The 21,297-nt window shown below is 53.6% G+C and overlaps 1 protein-coding gene across 8 annotated transcripts in view; it reads right to left on the bottom strand.

The window, feature by feature from the left end:
• Positions 1-2,595: 2,595 nt before the first annotated feature.
• Positions 2,596-21,297, bottom strand: part of CD276 (CD276 molecule) — a 30,244-nt gene continuing 11,542 nt past the window's right edge. For 3 of the 8 annotated variants that reach the window (XM_025389897.1, XM_025389899.1, XM_025389898.1), the window contains exons 2-10: positions 17,944-18,076; positions 14,485-14,823; positions 13,986-14,300; positions 13,076-13,414; positions 12,595-12,891; positions 8,573-8,707; positions 7,376-7,417; positions 5,895-5,930; positions 2,596-4,163 (exon numbers count right to left, since the gene is read on the bottom strand). In XM_025389897.1, the coding sequence (XP_025245682.1) occupies positions 4,141-4,163; positions 5,895-5,930; positions 7,376-7,417; positions 8,573-8,707; positions 12,595-12,891; positions 13,076-13,414; positions 13,986-14,300; positions 14,485-14,823; positions 17,944-18,022 (1,605 nt within the window). In that variant the 5' untranslated portion in view covers positions 18,023-18,076 and the 3' untranslated portion in view covers positions 2,596-4,140. Of the gene's footprint in view, positions 4,164-5,519; positions 5,931-7,375; positions 7,418-8,572; positions 8,708-12,594; positions 12,892-13,075; positions 13,415-13,985; positions 14,301-14,484; positions 14,824-17,943; positions 18,077-21,297 lie in introns of those variants that run through there. The other 5 variants (XM_025389904.1, XM_025389905.1, XM_025389902.1 and 2 more) reach the window with 4 other exon arrangements.

The following is a 21,297-nucleotide window of genomic DNA, read 5'->3' as shown; positions in this document are numbered from 1 at the left end:
GGTATGTTACACATCAATATAGAAAGCAAAGAGGATGAGGACACTCTAGAAGAATTGACTTGGGAAAAGAGTAAAAACAGAAAGAAGCATTGCATAATGTTTGATTACCAAAAAAAAAAAATATTTTTTGTAAATGTGTAAGACTGGATACAACAGTCTAGAAGGAGGCCAGTCTAGTAGCAGAGCCAGGATTGAAAGTCAAGTGTCCTGACCCCCAGCCCGGGCTTCTCCTGCTGCCCAGGGTCTGCGAGTTAAGCAGAATGCTCCAAGCACACAAGTAGAAGAGGCAGGATGATCCAGATGCCCTGGCCATACCATTTTCACCCCTCCTCCCAGTCTCCTTCCTCTGGGTGGTGAGTGGTCAGATCCACTAATTGGTCTTCAAGCCCTGGTTACAAATGGTCCTAGAGGCGAATTCTGGTCACACCTTGAGCCAGGCAAATGAACCTTGCTCTGTCCTCTTTTAATATGGATGTGACACCTGCAGGCTACAGCTTGTCGCACTGTGAGAATTATTTCTCCATTAAAATGCAGGAGTTGGAGCTTTGCCCAGGAAGGGCAGCTAAAAATACTGCTGCCCAGGGCACTTGTCACCAGAGGACTTAGTTGCCACTCTCTTTACCCCTAAGCCTCCAGGCAAGTCCCACACCTGCTGGGTCCGTGCCCAGAACACTCGATGCGGTGACATGTCTGAGCCTTATCCAGCCCTGTCACAAAGAAAAAGCATGGGTTCCTGTGCCTGTTTTACAGATGAACAAACTGGGCTTCAGACAGCTTGTTCCAAGTCACTGTGCTCAATCTACAAAATCACCTAAGGAGCAACAGTGCGTGGGCCCGACTGCAGGGAGGGAAAGAATAGCCCCTCACGTGTGCCCAGCACCTAATGGTTTGCAGTGTCTTTTTATGTTTATTTATTATTGAGATGGACTCTCACTCTGTCACCCAAGCTGGAATGCAGTGGCGCGATCTCAGCTCGCTGCAATTTCCACCTCCTGGGCTCAAATGATTCTCCTGTCTCAGTCCCCTGAGTAGCTGGGATGACAGGCACGTGCCACTACACCCGGCTTTTTTGTATTCTTAGTGGAGATGGGGTTTCACCATGTTGGCCAGGCTGGTCTTGAACTCCTGACCTCGGGTGATCTGCCTGCCTCAGCCTCCCAAAATGCTAGGCTTACAGGCGTGAGCCACAGCACCCGGCCTAATTGCAGTGTCTTCTCACCCACTTTGTCCAACCCTCTCAACAGTGTTTTGAAACAGGAACTATTACTGTCTCTACCTTACAGGTAGGGACTGAAGCCCAGTGCGGTGAAGCAGCAAGCTCAAGGGCACACAGTGGGTTGGAGGGGCAAAGGCGTAAGTCTTTCAATCCTAATACCCACCCAGAGCACCAATGACAGGACCTCAAGCAACATGACTGATCTCACCCCTAGGGCCATCAACTTTGTAACAGACCCTGCAGTTTGTAAAGGATGCCACATACTTTTTGGGAGATGACCTGTCACCCCTATTTAATAGATAAGGAAAGTAAGGCTCAGAGGTATGAAGGACATGGACACAGGTTACTAGTAGAGGCAGGACTGAAAGTCAAGTGTCCTGACCCCCAGCACAGGCTCCTCCTGCTGCCCAGGGTCTGCAAAGCTCCAGGCTGTCCCAGTGCCAGGACACTGTCATCCTGGGGCAAACGAATGCAGTACCCTAGGCAGGCTCCCAGAGCCCTGAATCTGGCTCTCTGGAAGCCTGCATGCCTCCTCTCAGTCTTTCAAAGTGGAAGGTGGTTAAAACCTCAGTTCTGTTCTTCCTTTTTTCTTTAGAGACAGAGTCTTGCTGTGTTGCCCAGGCTGGAGTGCAGTGGTACAATTACAGCGGATTGCAACTTCGACCTCCTGAGCTGAGGATCAAGTGATTCTCCCACCTCAGCCTCCTGAGTAACTAGGATTACAGGTGTGTGCCACCACACCTGGCTGATTTTTTATTTCTGTGCAGAGACAGGGTCTTGTTATATTGCCTGGGCTAGTCTTGAAATCCTGGCCTTAAGCGATCCTCCCACCTCAGCCTCCTAAAGTGTTGGGATTATAGGCATGAGCCACTGTGCACAGGTGGCTGTTTTTCATACAAGAAAGCCAAGGCTCAGAGAAGGGAAATGTCCTGCTCAGGGTCATAGGGCAGAACTGTGTCCTGGGAATGGACCTCTGATCCCTGGCCCGGTGCCCATCCAATTGAGTCAGCCAGAAACAGCATTCAGAATTCTTCCTGGTGCCAGCTTCTTACTGAGTCTCAGCTTCCCAGTCTCTAAAATGGGTACATCAGCAGAGGTCCTAAACAAGCCTAGGTTCGAGTTTTCTGAGGGAAAGAAATTGGGTGATGCTTCCACTGGGAGGAGCCCCACAGAGTGACCAAAGGGCCTGGCTTTCTGGACAACCAACTTCACTTTATCCAGGGGGAACCTGAAGGCAAGGAGGGAGCCAAATGGCCTTGGAGATCCAGTGATTTCAGGACAGTGAGATAAGGAGGGCCAGGCTTCAACATCCAGGACAGAATCCTGCTGGTTGAGGCCTGGGGCCCACCCTGCTTCCAAACACTTCACAGAGAAAACGTTTCTTACAAAGACATTTATTTTCCCCAAAACATACCTCCAGTTTACAAAATCCCTCCGAGTTCCACATTTAAATTAGAAGTCCTCACATCTTCCATTCCTGGGGCAGGCAGAGATGACATCCAGAAGGCATCAGAACATCTGAAGTCTCACTCTACTGGAGGCTGGGAGCTGGCCAGAGGCAAGCCAGGAAAAGACTGCCCCGGCCCCAGAATAGCACCATGGTGGGGGTGGGGGGCAGTCCCCTCTATGTCCCCAAAGCACTCCTGGCCCTGCCCTGCCCCGGGCTCTGCCTCTTCTGCTGCTATGAAAGGTCCACAGGGCCTTGGTGCCTGCCCACCTGCCCACGCCTGCACAGACACTTTGGATACCACCAGATTCTCTAGCTGTGGTGAGGGGCTATGTCCCTCTCTCCAGGTTTCTGCCCCAACCCCATGCTCTGGGTAAGAATTAGGGGTGGGGTGGGGGTGAGGTATCCAGGAAGCCTTGAGCACAGAGGAGGTGTGGAGCAGGGAGCAAGGCAGGAGCCCCCTGCAAACCGCAGCGTGCAGTGTAGTTAGTTGTCTGTCTCCCAGCTGGATGGGGAGTCCTTGAGGGAGGAACTTGATCTTCCCAAGCAGGGCCCCCAGCACCTAACGCAGTGCTGACATCTGTAGTTGCTCAATAAACATTAACTGAATGGATACATGAAAGGAAAGGAACAAAGAGGTGGGAAGGCAGAGGGACAGAAGCTGACCCCCAGGGGCCCCATCACAGACCCCCGGAGAACCAGTGTGACCAGCACATGCTTCCGTGGGGAGGATGGGCAGGGGAGAGGGGCACTGCAGAGGAGGCTGGGCCGGGGGGAACCACACGTGTTCCAGCACGTGCATCTGCAGGTCTCTGCACAGCTGTGCAAGTGGTGGGCGCAGAGTGCCCTGTCTTCACTTGGGGCAGGGAGGGAAAAGGCCAGTATTGGAGGAAGGAGGGGAGAGGAAACAGCTTCTAGACTCCAGGAGATGCTGAGGCCGCATTGTCCCTGTCTGAGAAGACAAGATTCTATGCAGGTGGAAGCCGGGCTGAACATGATCACTAGTGTATCAGGGCCATTGGCCACTGGAGAAACAAGGCCAGGGGTGACTATGCATCGTGTCTTTGGTGAAATAAGGCAGGGGGTCAGTCAGTCTGAATATTGCATCTTTTGGAGAAAAAAGGCAGCCAGATGGTCCACGCAGCACTGGAAGAAGAGGGTGGCGATGTGGTCAGTGTGCTGTCCCTAAGAAATGTATGTATGGTGAAACAAGGCAGCAGGCAGGATGACTTAGAGAGATAAGGCTGTGGGTGGTCTGTGTACTGTGTCTGTAAGAAATAAGGCAGCAGGATGACTTGGGAATCATGTCCATTGGAGAAATAAGGCTGCACAGTGGTCTGTGTATCACATCCTTTGCAGAAGGAGCCCACCTGTCAGAGCAGGATGCATCTGTTGGGGGCAGGGGTCACAGTGCAGCTCCATTGCAGCCAGAGGGTAGGAGCTGTAGGGAAGGGCAGCAGCTCCCTGGTCCTCATGGTCAGGCTAATTCTTGTCCATCATCTTCATTTCATGAGGGGAAGAAAAGAAAAGGGATGGGAAAAGCATTAGATGCCAGAAGTTCTATTTTGGGGATCATGCCAGAAGCCCAGGCACCTGGTCACACTTCAGGTGGGGAGTGTGTGTGAGACAGCAGCCCAACGGACAGCCCCCATGCTGACCACTGCCCTGGAGGCCCAGACACAGATGCAGGTGCCAGGCATGCCGGGGCACCTGAGGGGGACCACCTCACGCAGCCCCCTCTCAGTCCCCACAGGTCCACAGCCCTACACACTTCCCTTCACTCCCCTCTAAGTGCAACACTTTTCCCTTCTCATCTCCAGATCCCATTCACCCTCCAAGGCCAGGCCCAATTCCCTCGTCCAGCAAGCAGCATACCCAGTGTCCCCTCCACACTGATTTCCCTGAGAGTGACACGGCAGGGGCCCTCCTCCTTCCCCCGAGCTTCCTGTCTCCATGTGGAGGGCCATCCCAAAGACTCATATTTCAGACCCCACTCTGCATCTGGAGCTGAATGGAGACTTGGGAAGAAGGGCTTGGGTCCTGCCCCTGCCCTCGCCTTCACCCATTCTTGCGGCTCTGTGTGTCCCTGGGAAGAGGAGCTCTCCCATCTGGGCACTGCCTCTGTGGTTGTCCAGCACGGCCAAAGACTGAAGGGGCAGGCTGCCTCACCAAGGAGCAGGATTAGGAAGCAAACTGGTTTGTCCAACCAGGCCAGAAACTCTTCAAAACCAAGCTGACTTTTTTTTTTTTTTTTGAGATGGAATCTCGCTCTGTCACCCAGGCTGGAGTGCACAGGTGTGATCTCAGCTCACTGCAACCTCCGCCTCCTGGGTTCAAGTGATTCTCCCGCCTCAGCCTCCCAACTAGCTGGGATTACAGGCATGCACCACCACACCCAGCTAATTTTTGTATTTTTAGTAGAGATGGAACGGTTTCACCATGTTTGCCAGGCTGGTCTTGAACTCCTGACCTCAAATGATCCACCCACCTCGGCCTCCCAAAGTGCTGAGATTACGGGTGTGATGCACCACACCTGGCCTAAGCTGACACTTTTTATCTCCATCTGCCCAAATCTTCTATGGTTATTTGATTCTGAACAACAGGAAGGAAATGACTTATCTCCTACATTTCCAAATGTCATCACTGACATTATAACAATAGGCCTAATAATGACTATGGACATTTACTAACCACCTACTGTGTACCGGGGACATGGCTACCCAGCTGAACATTTCTCTAGCCTCCCCTGAGTTAGGGCTCATATGCCTGGGTTCTGACCAATGGGATGTGAGCGGAAGTGACGCAGGCTACTTCCAGTCAAGTTCTAGAAGGAAACATATCCTTCCTTTTTCTCCCTCTTGGCTCTGGAGGGGGTGTGGGAGCTCGAACAGCTTCTTAGACCTAGGAATTGAAGTTGAAGAGGGCAGAATCCAGGTAAGCGGAACCTGGCTTCAGGTCATCAGTGGTTTTATGATTACTTATGCTCACACTATCACAGGAAGGAGGAATAAACTGTCCTGGTTAAGCCTCTGTCATATTTGGGTCCCATTAGAGCAGATGGGACCTTGGTTACTCAGCCCTCTGCCATCTCACCACGGGGAAGTTGAGGCTGCTCTTCTGCAGAGGGGGCCTCAGGTCACCAGTGAAAGGATGATGCCTACCCACCCTCTCAGTCTCTCACACACAGATGTGTGCATACACAGACACAATCTCAAGCCCAGGTGTCTTTACCTTCTTTGCTGTCAGAGTGTTTCAGAGGCTGCAGGGCTGTAAAAAAAAGGAAGGCGTACATGGTGAGGAACTGTGGGAAGTGGTGGGGTAGGGAGTCAGGCAGAGGAAGGAGTGAGGGCTGGAAAGGGCGGGAGAAGTTAGCAGAGTGGGACCACTTCACAGCACAGGGGAAGGGGCCCTAGGCTGCTGCCCGAAGCCCCAGCCCCAGGTCCCAGTTCCACTCTGTGGCTTGTCATTCTCTCTGGGCCTTAGTTTTCTGCATCTGTAGAATGGGACAACCCTTGAGCCCTCCACCTCCAGCTGGAGTTGCGGAACTGCCCTGAGCCCACTCTACACACAGGGTGGTGTGAGAAGCTAAAGGAGGCTGGCAGATTTGCAGGTGGGCCTGGGACCATGTGGAATGAGACTAACCAACTCCCTCACCCACACTCTTCTCCCCACTCCCTCCCTTCTGCCAACTACATCTGCCTCTGAGCATGAAAAATGAGGTCTGATCCCAGAGCTGTCTCTATGCCTGCCACACTGGGCACCAACAGGCAAAGAATTAATTGGCATAATTTATAGCAGTCCCCAAGTGTCAATCTCCTGCCCTTCCTTCTGCGGGGGTGGGGAGGAAACCGGCATTAACTGGAACCATCCCAAATGGCTCAGCGGAAACCTGCCTCTCCCAGCCTAGGATCCCCTGGAAGTCGGCCTCCAGCAGCCATGGGCACCAGTGCCTGGGCACCACCCAAGCTGGGCCCCCAGCTTACTGTGCCATGCTCCTATGTCCTTTGCAAGTACCTCCCTCTCCAGTCACCTGAGAGAGCTTCAAAACAGCCAGGGCAGGGTCAGGATGACATTTTACAGATGGGAAACTGACACCCAGAGGAGCAAGGCACCTTGCCCAAAGCTACAGAGCCCGTAACTAGAACAGGATTGTCTTAAGCTGTTTGCCTAATAGTAATAGGACTCCAGCGTATTAAGCACTTGGCACTAGGTATGGTACTAGGTCCTTTATGTATGTTATCTCAATTAATTAAATTAATAATTCAAACAACCTGTGAATCTGTGATTATCCCCATTTTACATAAGAAGAAACTGAAGTCAGAGAGGCAAACCATCTTGCTCAAGGCCACTCTGTTTACCTGAGATGGAGCTGGAACTTAAACCCAGACTGCCCTGTCTCTGGAGTCCCTGCTCCCACCCCTAGGAAGCTACCAGACTCCACACTGTGGGGCCAATCAGGTGGAATCAGCCCTGGCAGATGGGTAAAGGTTGGCAGGAGAAATGAAGACACACCTGGGAGGGAACCGGGTGATCCACCTCCTGCCTAACTCTGGGCAAAGAGCAGACTCACCGGCGTGGCAAGGCCTCAGTCCAGAGAACACATTTCATTCAAACCTTACAGCACATCTGTCCCCTCCAGATCCTAGAGTCCTCTCTCCTTTCCCATATGTCCCTCTCCCAGCCAAGAGTGCCAGCTCCAAGTTCAGACTCACCTGTCTTGGATCCTTCTCCCTCCCCATCCTGGTCCTCAGCTCCTGCAAACACAAGAACTCAGAATAAACAAAACTCTTTCACAAGCCCATTTTCATGCCAGCACTTTCCCACCCAAGAGTGCAGGAAGCTAGTGAACAGGGCCTGAGTGGGCCTGACCTGTGGTCCGAATGCTAGACATGGGTTGGAGCCCGAGAGCAAAGCACAGCAGAGCCCAGCCTGTGACAACATGAAGGGGCTCCCGGCCTGGAGCCCACCACTCACCCAGCCAAAGACCACCCACCCAGCCTGGAGCCCACCACTCACCCAGCCAAAGACCACCCACCCAGACTGCAGCCCACCACTCACCCAGCCAAAGGCCACCCACCCAGACTGCAGCCCACCACTCACCCAGCCAAAGAGCATCCACTCAGCCTAGAGCCCTTACCACATACCCAGTCAAAGACCACCCACCTACCCTCCACCAGCCCACCCACCCATCACCTCACCCATCCGCTCGCTCAGTAGCCCTGCCAACCATCAACCTCCAACAGATGCAACCAACCAGCCGTCTACCCGCTCATCCTTCCACCTGTCCACCTCACAAGTACTCACCTATCTGCCACCTGACCACTCTCTTCTTCCCTCTCCTTCCTGACCTCCAGCCATCCCCAGCCTCTGACTACCCATCTACTCTCATGCATCTGTTTACCCACCAGGGTCAACTCACCACCCACTAATGTCCTCTCACCCACTTGCCAGTCACCAATGCCAGCTCAGGCTGACCCTCAGCCCCACAAATGGCAGCTGCTTCAGACCCTCTCACTCTGAGGCAGGCATGTTCCTCCCCAGTGCCATGCCTGCCCCTGGAGTGCCGACATTTGTGCCACACAGCTTCCATGCTCTGGCCTGCTGTCTCACACTTACACTTTCACAGGCACACTTGTTTACACAGACACACTCATCCCCTTGTAGCACTTGGCCTTACACTCCCACCATCTTCCAGTCACACTCATCCACACTCATCCTGTGGTATCTACACATGGACAGGCTCATGCTTGTTCACACACACAAGACATAGACTCAAGATCACACACAGACAAATCCAGCCCCCTTTGCACACTCACATTCATTCTGTCTCTAGAAAGTGACACTCTATTGACACCAAAGACACAGCAACATACCCCAAGACACGTAAGTGCACACACACACACCCTCACCTGCATTCTCCTCCTCACAGCTCTGTTTGATCTTTCTCCAGCACACGAAAGCCAGGGCCACCAGCAGTGCAACGAGACAGACAGAGAGCCCCACGGTCACCCACAGGGCCTCCGGGGGGAATGTCATGGGCTGCCCTGAGAGAAAAAGTAGGAACGGTGAGACCGTCAAGCTTGGCCCCATGTCCCGGAGGACAGCACCATTGGCTCCAAGTGTGAACAGGGGCTCCCACCCTCACTGGGCCCTAACACTATGAATAAAGCTCACTGAAGTTCCCATAGTCCCTTCGCCATACACTCCCCAAACCCTGATACAACCCTGGCTGATGGGGACACGCCTCAACCAGGAAGGATTGAAGAGTCTGTGGTTGAATGATGCTCAAGAACCTTCTATGGCTCCCTAGTGACTTTAGAATAATGCTTCAAGCTTCAAGGGTGATTTAAGGACCTCTATAAGCTGGCTGCTGCTTACCCTCCCCTAACCTTTCTTTCTAATTCTACTGTAGGAGCCTCAGCTCCAGCCAAACTGGTGTCCTAACCATTCTCCCCAGAAGCAACTGGCTCCTTCCAACCTCTGCACTATTGCTATCAGTTTCCCAAACTCTCTACCTATTCACCTCCTCCAGAGGCCCTCTTTTGACTGCTCCAGTCCCACCTGGTGACGTTTTCCATTCTATGGATCAGGAGGCAGCAAACGACGGCCCATGGGCCGAAGCTGGCTTGTGGCCTGTTTTTGTACAGTCCACAAACTAGTGATGGTTTTTACATTTGTAAAGGAATACCAAAAAAAGATGGGGGAAGGCGGAGGAGGAACAGAAGGAGAAGCAGCAGCAACAGAGATGGTGTGTGGCCCACGATGCCTAAAAACATTTACTCCCTGGCCATTTACAGAAAACGTGTGCTGAGCCCTACATACAGATGAGGTCACTGAGAGGGCTGGAGCGAGGGCTGGGAGTTTCCCCAAGGAGTCAGGTAGGTCTGCAGGGGCCTTGCCAGGGGGATATTTACGTGAAACACTGAGGCCCCTCCTCTTAGAGCTCACATCAAGAGGGATGAAGTTGAGAACCCAAAGCTGGGCAGGGCCAGGAGCTGTTCTGAGCACAGCCTGTGTGGCTCCATCTTACATACCATCCTCCAGGCCGGCCCCTGCACCCAGCTGGGTCCTGGGCAGAGGTCTTGAGAGGAAAAGTCTGACAAAAGACAGTGCTGCTTTCCTTTGCTCTCTGGAGACGATGCGTGCCCAAGGCCTCAGCAGCTTCTGCAGGAGCCCCTGTCAGTGCAGTGCGCAGTGCCATGGACCCTTTGGCAGCAGAGACCCCAGCATAGGTGCACCTCATGCAGGGATCTGTAGATGTCACCTTCAATAGGCACCGCTGGTAAAACTGCTGCGCTGGCCATTGGAAGCAGAGGGATCCATCGCCCCAGTGATGAAGAGAGGTATGCAGAAAAGGAGGGCAGCAGCTAATGTGGTGGCCAAGAGGGTCCGTCCACAGAGCACACAGTAAAAAAAACAACCACCGCCACCCTGGAAATCCCATCATGGGGCTCTGATGGCAGAGGAGGGGGCAGAGCCACAGAAATGCTCAAGCAGAGGGTCTCTTTCCATGTTCCCCCTTAGCTGGTGTTGTCCCTGGAACACAAATTAGATTTGCCCTGTTCACCCAAGAAAGGACAGAGCTAGGGTTCAGGCCACATCTCCAGGGCTTGCTCCATAAATCCCCCTCTGAGAGGCCCTGCACAGCACACTCAACTTCACTAACTTCGTCAGGTATGGGACAGACCAGCTGGAGGACTGAAAGCCTGAATCCCAGAATGTTTTACATGACACAAAGCTGCCTGAAGCAAAATACAGGCCAAGGGCTCCAAAGTAGGCCAGAACTACTCTAAGAAAAACAGGAGGCTGGCTGGTGGGGAGGAGAGGAAATTAGGCTGAGAGGCCAAAGTTGGATTCTGATCGTGGCTCATCTCCTCACTGCAGGGCGCTGGAGCCTAGGCCTGCGGATCCACGGAGGAGTTTAGAGAGGCAGCGAACCCTCCAGAGTTACATGCAAACTGCCGCATTGATCATTTATCTAATTTTCAAAGAGGGGTCTGACCCCAAAGACTCAGAACCACTGTGCCAGTCTGTGACCTTGGGAAAGCTCCCCCTTCTCTGTGGACCTCAGTTTCTTCATCTGTGAAATGTGCTTGGCAACAATGGCCTCAATGAAATCACTCTTTTATTTTTATTTATTTTTTAAGACAGTGTCTTGCTCTGTCACCCAGGTTGGAGTGCAGTGACACTATCTCAGCTCACTGCAACCTCCGCCTCCCAGGTTTAAGCAATTCTCTTGCTCCAGCCTCCCAAGTAGCTGGGACTACAGGTGCGTGCCACCACACCCAGCTAATTTTTGTGTTTTTAAACGGGGTTTTACCATGCTGACCAGGCTGGTCTCAAACTTCTGACCTCAAGTGATCCACCTGCCTTGGCCTCCGAAAGTGCTGGGATTACAGGTGTGAGCCACCACACCCGGCCCTAAATTCTTTTGAAATCACTTTACATGTTAGCTACTCAAGTTTAAAATAGAGAATTTTCTCTTAGGTGAGATAAACATTCTCTTTGCAATCACATTTATACTCACAAGTCCTTTCTGCACAGCATCGCAAATATCCAGCTCAGCCCAGGGTGCAAATGACCACAAAGACCCCTTATCCTTCAAGGCCTTCTCAGCTCCCACTTGCCCCTGGAGGTGTCCTCACTACCACCCTCCCTCCTCTGAAAGCTTCATATCCTCTGCCAAGATCACTCTATCTTCTATTTCTTCTTTTCTCCTGTGAACAGCATTTTCACCACTAGACCATATGCTATTCTCTAAAAGGTCAAGGACATGTCTCAGAACATTCGAGAGCTCAGGGCAGCTACTCTCTCCTGGGTAGCACAGGCCCATGGGGTCTCCAGGAGGGGAGTGGTTTCCATCTTGCGGAAGGGGTGGGCAGAGGGAGCACATCCTTGCTGGAAGGAAACACCTAAGAGAGAAGGAGGAGTGAGCCTGAACTCCAAGCAGACGATGTGATGGGCCGCGGCTCCGAGCTTGTCAGAAGTGGGGACCACATAGGGCTCAAGGGGAAAAGGACAGGAATAAGTCAGTGAGTCCTGAGGTGCGTGCAGACCTGGAAACTGGGGGTGAGATCAGAACTTGGATGGGCTGGGGGTCAGGTGGAAGTCGTCAGAAGACAAGAGGAGAACCAGACAGACAAAACCTGCTGTCCTGACCTCACTGTATACCAGGAGGAGGTCCCTGGGAAAGCTCAGAGACAGATACTGAAGAGCCAGACTGAGCACATCGGCCCAGGAAGTGACTAACTAGAGGCCTCTCGGGGCCAAACACAGATGGAGACTGTGGCTCTTGACCTCAACACCCTTCACACCCTCAGGCACAAGAGGTGCCCACCAGGCTAGGACCTGGAAACCAGAGACTAAGAATCACTAAAGGGGCAGCCTCTATCTGGTGTTTGGCCACATGGGGGCAGCAGAGACAGCCCCTGCCCATCCAACTGCTGCCTGGGTGGAGCTCAAGTCTGCAGGAAGAAGAGCTGACGTTGACTCAGGTGTTGAGGACTAACTGGGGAGGTCCAGCTGTCACTCAGGGCTTCAGAATCAGATGGCATCCACCGACCCAGAATACCTTCCTACCACTCAGAGGAGTTGCTGTTGGAAAGCACACCCACACAAGTCCCCTGGGCCATGCCTTGTGGCTGCCCCAGCATTCCTGCCCATGCCTCCAAATTCCGGGCAGGTACTTTGTCCTCTGCATAAGAAGCATAAGTGCCACGAAAAGCACTCTTAGGAAGGCAAACGTTATAAATGGTTCTTATCAGCTCGAGTCCCTTAAGGACTTGTGGGGAAGAGTGTGAGCACCTGACGTCTATGAAAGGGATTTTGAAAAAGTCTTCTGGCCACCCAAACCTACGGAAATTCCACCTTAGGGTCCGGTAAAGAGGCAGTTACTCGCGCTGTCCTTCCCCAGCTGTTCATCTGCCCATACCTGTGATGGTGACAGAACCATGCGCGTCCTGCTGCAGCACGGGGTTGCGCACCAGGCAGCTGTAGGTGCCGTTCGCACCCAGCACCACCCGCAGGACGCTGTGCACATCGAACAAGCCCTGCTCATTGGCCATCTGCGACGTGGTCACGTTGCCAGTCAGGGGCGCACCCTGCCCATCCTGCCAGAACACCTCGGCCTCAGGGTAGCCCCGGTAGCTGGAGCACGTGATGGTCACCGTGTCCCCGGGCCGCAGGTCCTTGTTGGGCTCCAGGGTCATGCTGGGCTTCGAGTAGGGAGCTGGAGGTGGTAGAGGACAGGGGTCAAGGGCAGGGCAATGGCAGATGACGAAAAGGATGCATGGGGCTGAGTACAGGAATCAGCACTGGGGCTGGGGTTCTGGGAGCAGTGGTGTAGCAGGGAGTGGGCTGCAGGGGGAATAGAGGGTGAACCAACGGGAAGGCGTCCCCCTCCCGGCGCTCACCAGCCACCTGCAGGCTGACAGCAGCGCTGCCAAAATCCCGGATGCTCACGAAGCAGGTGAAGCTGCCCTCGTCCGCCACACGCACGCGCTGCAGCCTCAGGGATGCGTTGCCCTGTGCCAGCAGGTCCAGGAAGAGTGCCGTGCGGTTGGCATAAGCGCTGCCCTGGTCCCGGCCCTCGGTGAAACTGTGCACCAGCTGTTTGGTGTCTGTCAGCTGCCAGATGAGGTTGAGCTGTGCCAGGCTAAAGCCAGGCTCGGGGGAGAAGGAGCAGCGCAGGGTGGCATCGGTGCCCACCAGGGCTACCACCGGGTCCTCAGGGACCTGGACCTCCACGGCTCCTGGGGGCGGGGTCAGAGGGGCAGGGTGGTGAGGAGAAGCAGGACTCTCCAGGCTACCATCCAAGTCTCCCAACCTCTTCCCCCATCAACTCCCAGACCCTGTTCCGTCTTCCTATTTTCTTCTTAGATGCAAAAGTAAATTAAGCCTGAGGACTCTCAGATATGGAGTCTTCTCAGTCCTCTGAGAACAATCACAGCAGGTGGGTCCTGGCCTGACCAGATCAATCCCAGGGCCAGGCCTGGGGTAGGTGACCCTCACCGACTCCAGCCCTGGTGAATCCTGCTATCAGGATTCCTTTCTTTCTCCCACCCATCTGCTAACCCAGATGTGGCTCTAGTCTTCCCAGAGGCTTCCAGAGCCTTGAAGTCAGGAAAGCCAAGAAGGCCTGTGATTGCTCCGCCCCCAACCCCATCCAATGAACACCCCCACCTCCCCCTTATCTTTCTCCCTATCATTAGGAGGCAACTCGCTGTTCCGGGAGACTGAAGGTGGGGCCAGATTCGGAGCTCCCAACCCCTGCTGATAGAAGCAGAACACCCCTCCCACAGGGGGACATTGAAGCAAAGAAACCTGTGGGGCTTCTCTGGGGTGTGATGGTGATGGAGCCGTGTGCATCCTGCTGCAGCACGGGGTTGCGCACCAGGCAGCTGTAGGTGCCGTTCGCACCCAGCACCACCCGCAGGACGCTGTGCACATCGAACAAGCCCTGCTCATTGGCCATCTGCGACGTGGTCACGTTGCCAGTCAGGGGCGCACCCTGCCCATCCTGCCAGAACACCTCGGCCTCAGGGTAGCCCCGGTAGCTGGAGCACGTGATGGTCACCGTGTCCCCGGGCCGCAGGTCCTTGTTAGGCTCCAGGGTCATGCTGGGCTTCGAGTAGGGAGCTGAAGGTGGCAGAGGACAGGGGTCAAGGGCAGGGCAATGGCAGATGACGAAAAGGATGCATGGGGCTGAGTACAGGAATCAGCACTGGGGCTGGGGTTCTGGGAGCAGTGGTGCAGCAGGGGGTGGGCTGCAGGGGGAATGGAGGATGAACCAAGGGGAAGGCGTCCCCCTCCCGGTGCTCACCAGCCACCTGCAGGCTGACAGCAGCGCTGCCAAAATCCCGGATGCTCACGAAACAGGTGAAGCTGCCCTCGTCCGCCACACGCACGCGCTGCAGCCTCAGGGATGCGTTGCCCTGTGCCAGCAGGTCCAGGAAGAGTGCCGTGCGGTTGGCATAAGCGCTGCCCTGGTCCCGGCCCTCGGTGAAACTGTGCACCAGCTGTTTGGTGTCTGTCAGCTGCCAGATGAGGTTGAGCTGTGCCAGGCTAAAGCCAGGCTCGGGGGAGAAGGAGCAGCGCAGGGTGGCATCGGTGCCCACCAGTGCCACCACTGGGTCCTCAGGGACCTGGACCTCCAGGGCTCCTGGGGGCAGGGGAAGTGGGGGACATAAAATGGGGACTGAGGATGGGTGGGAACTCTCTGGGCCTCCCTAGTCCCCCTCCCTGCCCCGCTAAACCCAGGCTCTATGCACCCCTCCTTTTAGGCCTGAGACCCAAAGTAATTTATTGTCTCAGGGCCTCATTCAGTTGAGAATATAGTGAGCACCTGCAGGTGTCGAGCATAAGAGTCAGAAATGCAACAGAGAGCAACACTAAGGTCACACACCCACAGAAGTTACATTTTAATGGAAGAGAGGGACAAATGGGCACACAGATTCTCATCAGCATGTGACTAAGGTATGTGAAGAAAAGAAGCCAGCAGGTTAGCAAGTGAAGCAACAGCTTTTCAAAAATCTGGCAGGTACTTTACACCTGCCTGCGCCATGTGCATTTCCCCATGAGCGTAAGTAATTTTATAAACTGGGGAGTCCAAAACAGTATCCACCAAAAATGTCAACAGTGGTTTTCTCTGGAGGAGAGAGAATCACAAGTGCTTTTTTTTTTCCTTTTCCTAAAGAAACACGATTTGTTTGTATACAAGAGAGAATACCCGTACCTTTAAATACGGTGGTAAGGCACGTGATCTTTAAAGCGATTAAGCTGAAATGTACAAGGAATGAAAAAGAGCTGACATACAGAGAACCCCATAGAGGAAACAGCAGGTGGAAGGCCCTGAGGCAAGACTGGCCTTGCTGTGTGAAAATATCAGGGAGTGTCCCGTGTGGCAGATGCATCTGATGGGAGGGCATGTCCCACCCAGACCAAAGATGACTTGGAGAAACCAGTGAGGAATCTAAGTTTTTCTATGAGTAATGGGAATCACTGGGGAGTATTTTAATCATGCATAATCTGAGTAGCAATGCTTAAAACTCACTCTAGCTCCTCTGTGGAGACTGGACTGTGGCAGGGCAAGGGGGAGGCCAGTTAGGGGCTATTTCAGCCATCCCTGTAAGAGGTGAGGGTGGTGTGGCTTCAAAGGGTGGCAGTAGAGAGGAAGAGAGGGGGGCAGATTCAAAGTTAATTTAGGAGGGAGAATCAACAGGACTTGCTGATGAGTTAGAAGGGGAAAAGGCCTGGCGCGGGAGGCGGAGACAGGTGGATCACCTGAGGTCAGGAGTTCGAGACCAGCCTGGCAGATATGGTGAAACCCCGTCTCTACTAAAAAATACAAAAAATTAGCCAAGTGGCAGTGCGCACCTGTAATCCCAGCTACTCGGGAGGCTGAGGCAGGAGAATTGCTTGAACCTGGGAGGTGGAGGTTGCAGTGAGCTGAGATCACGCCACTATTGCACTCCATCCTCCGCAACAGAGCAAGACCCCATCTCAAAAAAAAAAAAAAAAAAAAAAAAGAGGGGGGAGGAGGGGGAGGAAGAAAGAGAGGAAGAGGGGGAAGAGGGGGAGGATGGGGAGGAGGAGGAAAGCTGGAACAGGCATCCCAGCTGTCCAGAGTCAACTCCACTCCCAGAGACAGGGCCAGGTCATGTCCAGAGCCAGAGCCTCCAGCAAAAAGCCCCTGGGCAGGGTCCCTGATCCCATCCCCGCCCTCTATCCTGTGGAGTTACCCCGCAGCCTCCCCACCCGGTCACCTCTGTCTTCATACTAGCTCTTCTTCTAGAGCCCTGGATAGTTAGGCAGGGGTCCTGATAGCCTTTCTTTTGGGGAAGCGAGCCCCCCACCCTGGCACTACCATTCTTGGGTAATGGTTAGATTGTGTGCTTCGAGCACTAGCAAAACAGGCACACTCAAAATGTATGAAGATCAGCCTTGAAACAACGCCAACTGAATACAGCACTCGTTAAAGGTTTCCCGCATTTAGAAAAAGAACATTGACTTTATGGTTATTATTTTTATTATGGATCATACTCAGTATCATAATCTTCGCAGTACCTAGAGATCTCTAAAGTTTTTTTTTTTTTTTTGAGACAGTCTTTTTTTTTTTTTGAGACAGAGTCTCGCTCTGTCGCCCAGGCTGGAGTGCAGTGGCGCCATCTCGGCTCACTGCAAGCTCCGCCTCCCGGGTTCGCGCCATTCTCCTGCCTCAGCCTCCGGAGTAGCTGGGACTACAGGCACCCGCCACCGCGCCAGGGGTTTCACCGTGGTCTCGAGCTCCTGACCTCGTGATCCGCCCGCCTCCGCCTCCCAAAGTGCTGGGATTACAGGCGTGAGCCACCACGCCCGGCTGAGATCTCTAAAGTTCTTAAGCTAGTCTTGGATCTCTTGCTGAAACCCCTGGTGCCCCAGGCCAGTTCTCATGCCCTGTCAGTCGGACCAGAGTGTCCCTTGGAGGGGGCATTTGGGGGAATGAAACCTGGTAAGTCACCCAGACAAAACCCTTTCTTGCTCTAGAGAAATCAGAGCAGCCATGGGTAGAGACAGGCACCACTTCTTTACGGCCACAAGATGGCGCCAGACACTCAGCTTCGTCTTCCCCACAGAGGACGCCGTCTCAGAGCAGAGATGCTGATGAGAATTTGAAATGCGGTGAGGATATTACTAAAATAGCTATTATTATTGAGTGCACTGTGTGGGGAGAGTCACATCGTTTATTCTACACAGTTATTGGGCACCTACTATGCAGCAGCCGTCCTGGCCCTGGGATGGACCCTGCTCTTTGAACAGGGAGGAAGCAAGAAAATGCCAGGTGGGGGCAAATCTAGGCAGAATAATGCAGGGAGGCCAGGGATAGGGAGGGAGGAGCAGCAGTGTGCTATTTTATACAAGGGAGCCAGGAGAGCCTTGAGAGGAGGTGAGACTGAGCAAAGACCTCAACAAAATATGGGATCTAGTCATGCAGACATTTAGGGGCAGAAAGTTCCAGGCAGAGAGGGGAAAAAGCGAGTGGAAAGGTCCTGGGAGGGGGCACACACAGTGTATTCAAGAAACAACACGATCACATTTAGCACTCATGTTCCCATTTTACAGACAAGGAAATGGAGGCTAAGAACAGTAAAGTGAGTTGCCTACTGGATCCCACAGGTGGAAGTAAGGTATGGCCCTGCTAGCCAGAGCTGGCTTGGCAGGACCCCTGACAGGCGTGGGCACCCCCTCCCCAACTGCCACAATCACTGTCCCTCCCCTCCAGTCCCCATGCTGCTACCCTCACCTGTGAGGCAGAACCACAGTGCTCCCAGGGCTGCACCCACGTGCACACCTATGCCAGGGCTGCCCCGCCGATGCAGCATCTTGCTGTGAGGCAGCTGACAGCTGGGCTCCCCGTGGTGGAAGGCTGCCCCTGCCTGGGAGGAAGAGGATGCAAAGCCTTTGTCTCCAAAGGTTCTCCCCAGACCGTCTCTCGCCTCATCTCTCCTGGACCAGAGTGGGGAAGGCTGCAACTGCCCACTGGGAGGTCTTCGTTCCCATACCCCACAGGGCCCCCTACTGAGATGCTTGGCAGGGAGTCCCTGGGGAGGCCTGACAGGGAAGGTGGGGCAGGGGGCAGCTGCGATCCACCCTTTCAGCTAAGAAGTATCCAAATATAAGGAAGAGGAGGCAAGGCAGCAGGTGAAGGCAAGGTTGGCTTGCTCTGGGGCTAGGATGTGTGCAGATTAATTTGGCAGTAGCTGGTAGGGCAGAGCAGGAGCTCCTGTCGGGGCCAGACTTAGAGATGGGCTGACAGGTGTGAACTGTATCCTAAAGGCAGCTGGGAGCCACTGAAGCTTCCTGAATAAGGGAAATACATGGTCAGAGCTGAGCTTCATGAAAATTAATCTGATAGCACCTCCACCCCCATCTGATGGGAGGGTGTGTTTCAGCCAGATCAAGCAGGGCTTTGAGAGACTAGTGAGGAATTTAGTTTTTTCTATGAGTAATGGGAATCACTGGGGAGCGTTTTAATCACACATAATCTAGGCAACAATGCTTAAAACTCACTCTAGCTCCTGGGCACAGACTGGATTGTATCAGGGCAAGGGAGAGGCCAGCTAAGAGGCTCTTTCAGGCTGAGTGTGTTGGCTAATGCCTATAATCCCAGCACTTTGGGAGGCTGAGGAAGGTGGATCACTTGAAGTCAGGAGTTTGTGACCAGTCTGAACAACATGGTGAAACCCCATCTCTACTAAAAATACAAATAATTAGCTGGGTATGGTGGTGGGCACCTGTAATCCCAGCTGCTTGGGAGGGTGAGGCAGGAGAATCGCTTGAACTCAGGAGGCAGAGATTGCAGTGAGCCAGGATTGCGCCACTGCACTCCAGACTGGGTGACAGAGCAAGAGTCGATCTCAAAAAATAAAAATAAAAATAAAAAAAAGAGGCTATTATAGCCATTCCTATAGGAAGGGATAGTGGTGGAATAAATGAGGGGGCAGACAAAAGAGAGAAAGCATGTCTGGGTAAAAGTGACAGCATTTGAGGACTTGGGTAGAGAGAAAGAGCAGTCAGGCTGGCTGTGGTTTCAAGTCTCAGTGACAGGGTGGAGCATTCACTGAGGCAGAGAAAATGGAAGGGTTCAGTACAGCTTGTGTGAAGTCAGCAGTATTTGCAAAGAAGCTTGTAGGACAGAGTTTTAGGAGGCGACTAGGTGTATGAGTGTGGGAATGCAGAGAGAGAACATTTGGTAGCTTAATATATCTGTATTGAGTGACCAAGACAGATCAGAAGTAGAAGAGGCAAGGACTGGGGATGACCCCAAGGCTGGAGTCAGGACTGAGTAAGAGGCAGGTCTGTGGCTGCAGGTCAGGCCTGAGCTGGGGATGGGAAGAGCGGACATCCCTAAGTCCAGCCCTGCTCCCAATCCCAGCCACCCTCCAGGCTGCACACACCTCTTCCCTGAGTCTGACAGCTGCTGCCTAAACATTCGCACCATGTCCTGATCAAGCCACATCTATGCCAACCAACATTGATCAACCAGAATAGAAATGACTTCACGTCCTCCTAACACCCTGGGAGACAGGCTGTACCACTTGGTCCTATTTTTGCAGGACTTAAAAAAAATCAAAGCCCATGGCCGGGTGCGGTGGCTCACGCCTGTAATCCCAGCACTTTGGGAGGCTGAGGTGGGCGGATCATGAGGTCAGGAGTTTGAGACCAGCCTGACCAACATGGTGAAACCTCATGTCTACTAAAAATACAAAAATTAGCTGGGCGTGGTGGTGCAAGCCTGTAATCCCAGCTACTCAGGAGGCTGAGGCAGGAGAATTGCTTGAACCCAGGAGGCAGAGGTTGTACTGAGCGGAGATCGCGCCACTGCACTCCAGCCTAGGCAATACAGCAAGACTCCGTCTCAAAAAAAAAAAAAAAAAAAAAAATTGAAGCCCAGATAAGTGACTTTGTTAATGTCAAATAATTTGCCAGTCAGCACAGCTGAAAAGAGTCCAATTCTGCTACACCTTTCCACCCTTCCGCAGAGCAAACCTCATTAACAGCTGCTAGCCTCAATTCCATCCCAGGCACCCAGCCTCAATCCTTCCAGTCCCAGCCAGGCACACCCGCCCCCCACCACCCTCCACTCCTACACACACACCCCCCCAGCAGCTGGGCTGAGGGAGTCCCTCAGCCAAACCATGTGCATCCTGGCCAGCCCCCCTTCTCTCCCAGCTGTCTACAGTGGGGAAGCCCTGAGCAGCCACTTCCTTTCCAGACGCTTCCGGCCTCAAAGCCTTGCCGCCTGCTGAGTCAGCAGTCTTCCCGGGCTCCATTCATAAAGCACCTTTGGCAGGCACCACATCCTGCCTGCCCTACAAGGGCCACCCTGAGGCCCACAGGAAGATCCAGCAGGCAGCTGCCTGCACAACCTGCCCACCCCCTGCGGGAAGCACCAGGGCTAAGGATGAACGGACGCCCAGATTCCACGTCTCCCTTCCTCTCTTTACCCCCAGACAGAACCAAGGCCTGTGGGTTCTTCCTGGGCCACCTTCCTCACTCTCCACACTGCTTCTCAAGCTTCCATCTTTGCTCACTGGCCCTGCTTGCTCCTCTCTTTCCCTGCCAGCCCCATTCTCTAAGGTACCTTCTCTTAGGACCTAAGACAGGAATCTGCCCATGTCCCTCCCCTCTCAAGAACTTCCCATGGCTCCCCATTCACTATAGAAGTCAGACCCCATTCCTCTGCCTGGCACTCAAGACCCTTCATATAACTGTCTCCTTCATATATCAGGCTAATTCCTGCCACTCTGGGCAGGTGCAGGGAGCAGAGGGCACCTCCCCTGATCAGCCCTACCCAGGCTCTCCCAGGGCTGAGCTGCCCTTCCCTCCAGAGGGAAGATGAGGAACTTCCAGGGCTGGGCCCGGGACTTGCTCCCTTTCATTCCTTTCCTAGACTCTGGATCCTGGAAACCTGCCCTGGAGAGAAGGAGTTTGACAGTCCAGAAGCAAAGAGACCAGAGGAGTCCACGGCACCCAGAGACCCCTACCCTGACAGCTGGGCCTGAAGGAGCTGAAGACAGGAGACAAAGACAGAGCTCAGAAAGGAAGTGCTCCTGGATAATGGGAGAGTGGCCTGGGAACACAGAGCTGGGCATCC

Source organism: Theropithecus gelada, chromosome 7a, assembly GCF_003255815.1.
Source record: "Theropithecus gelada isolate Dixy chromosome 7a, Tgel_1.0, whole genome shotgun sequence".
Lineage (NCBI taxonomy): Eukaryota > Metazoa > Chordata > Mammalia > Primates > Cercopithecidae > Theropithecus > Theropithecus gelada.
The sequence above is the reverse complement of the archived record's forward strand: the minus strand, read 5'-3'. Positions and strand labels throughout refer to the sequence as shown.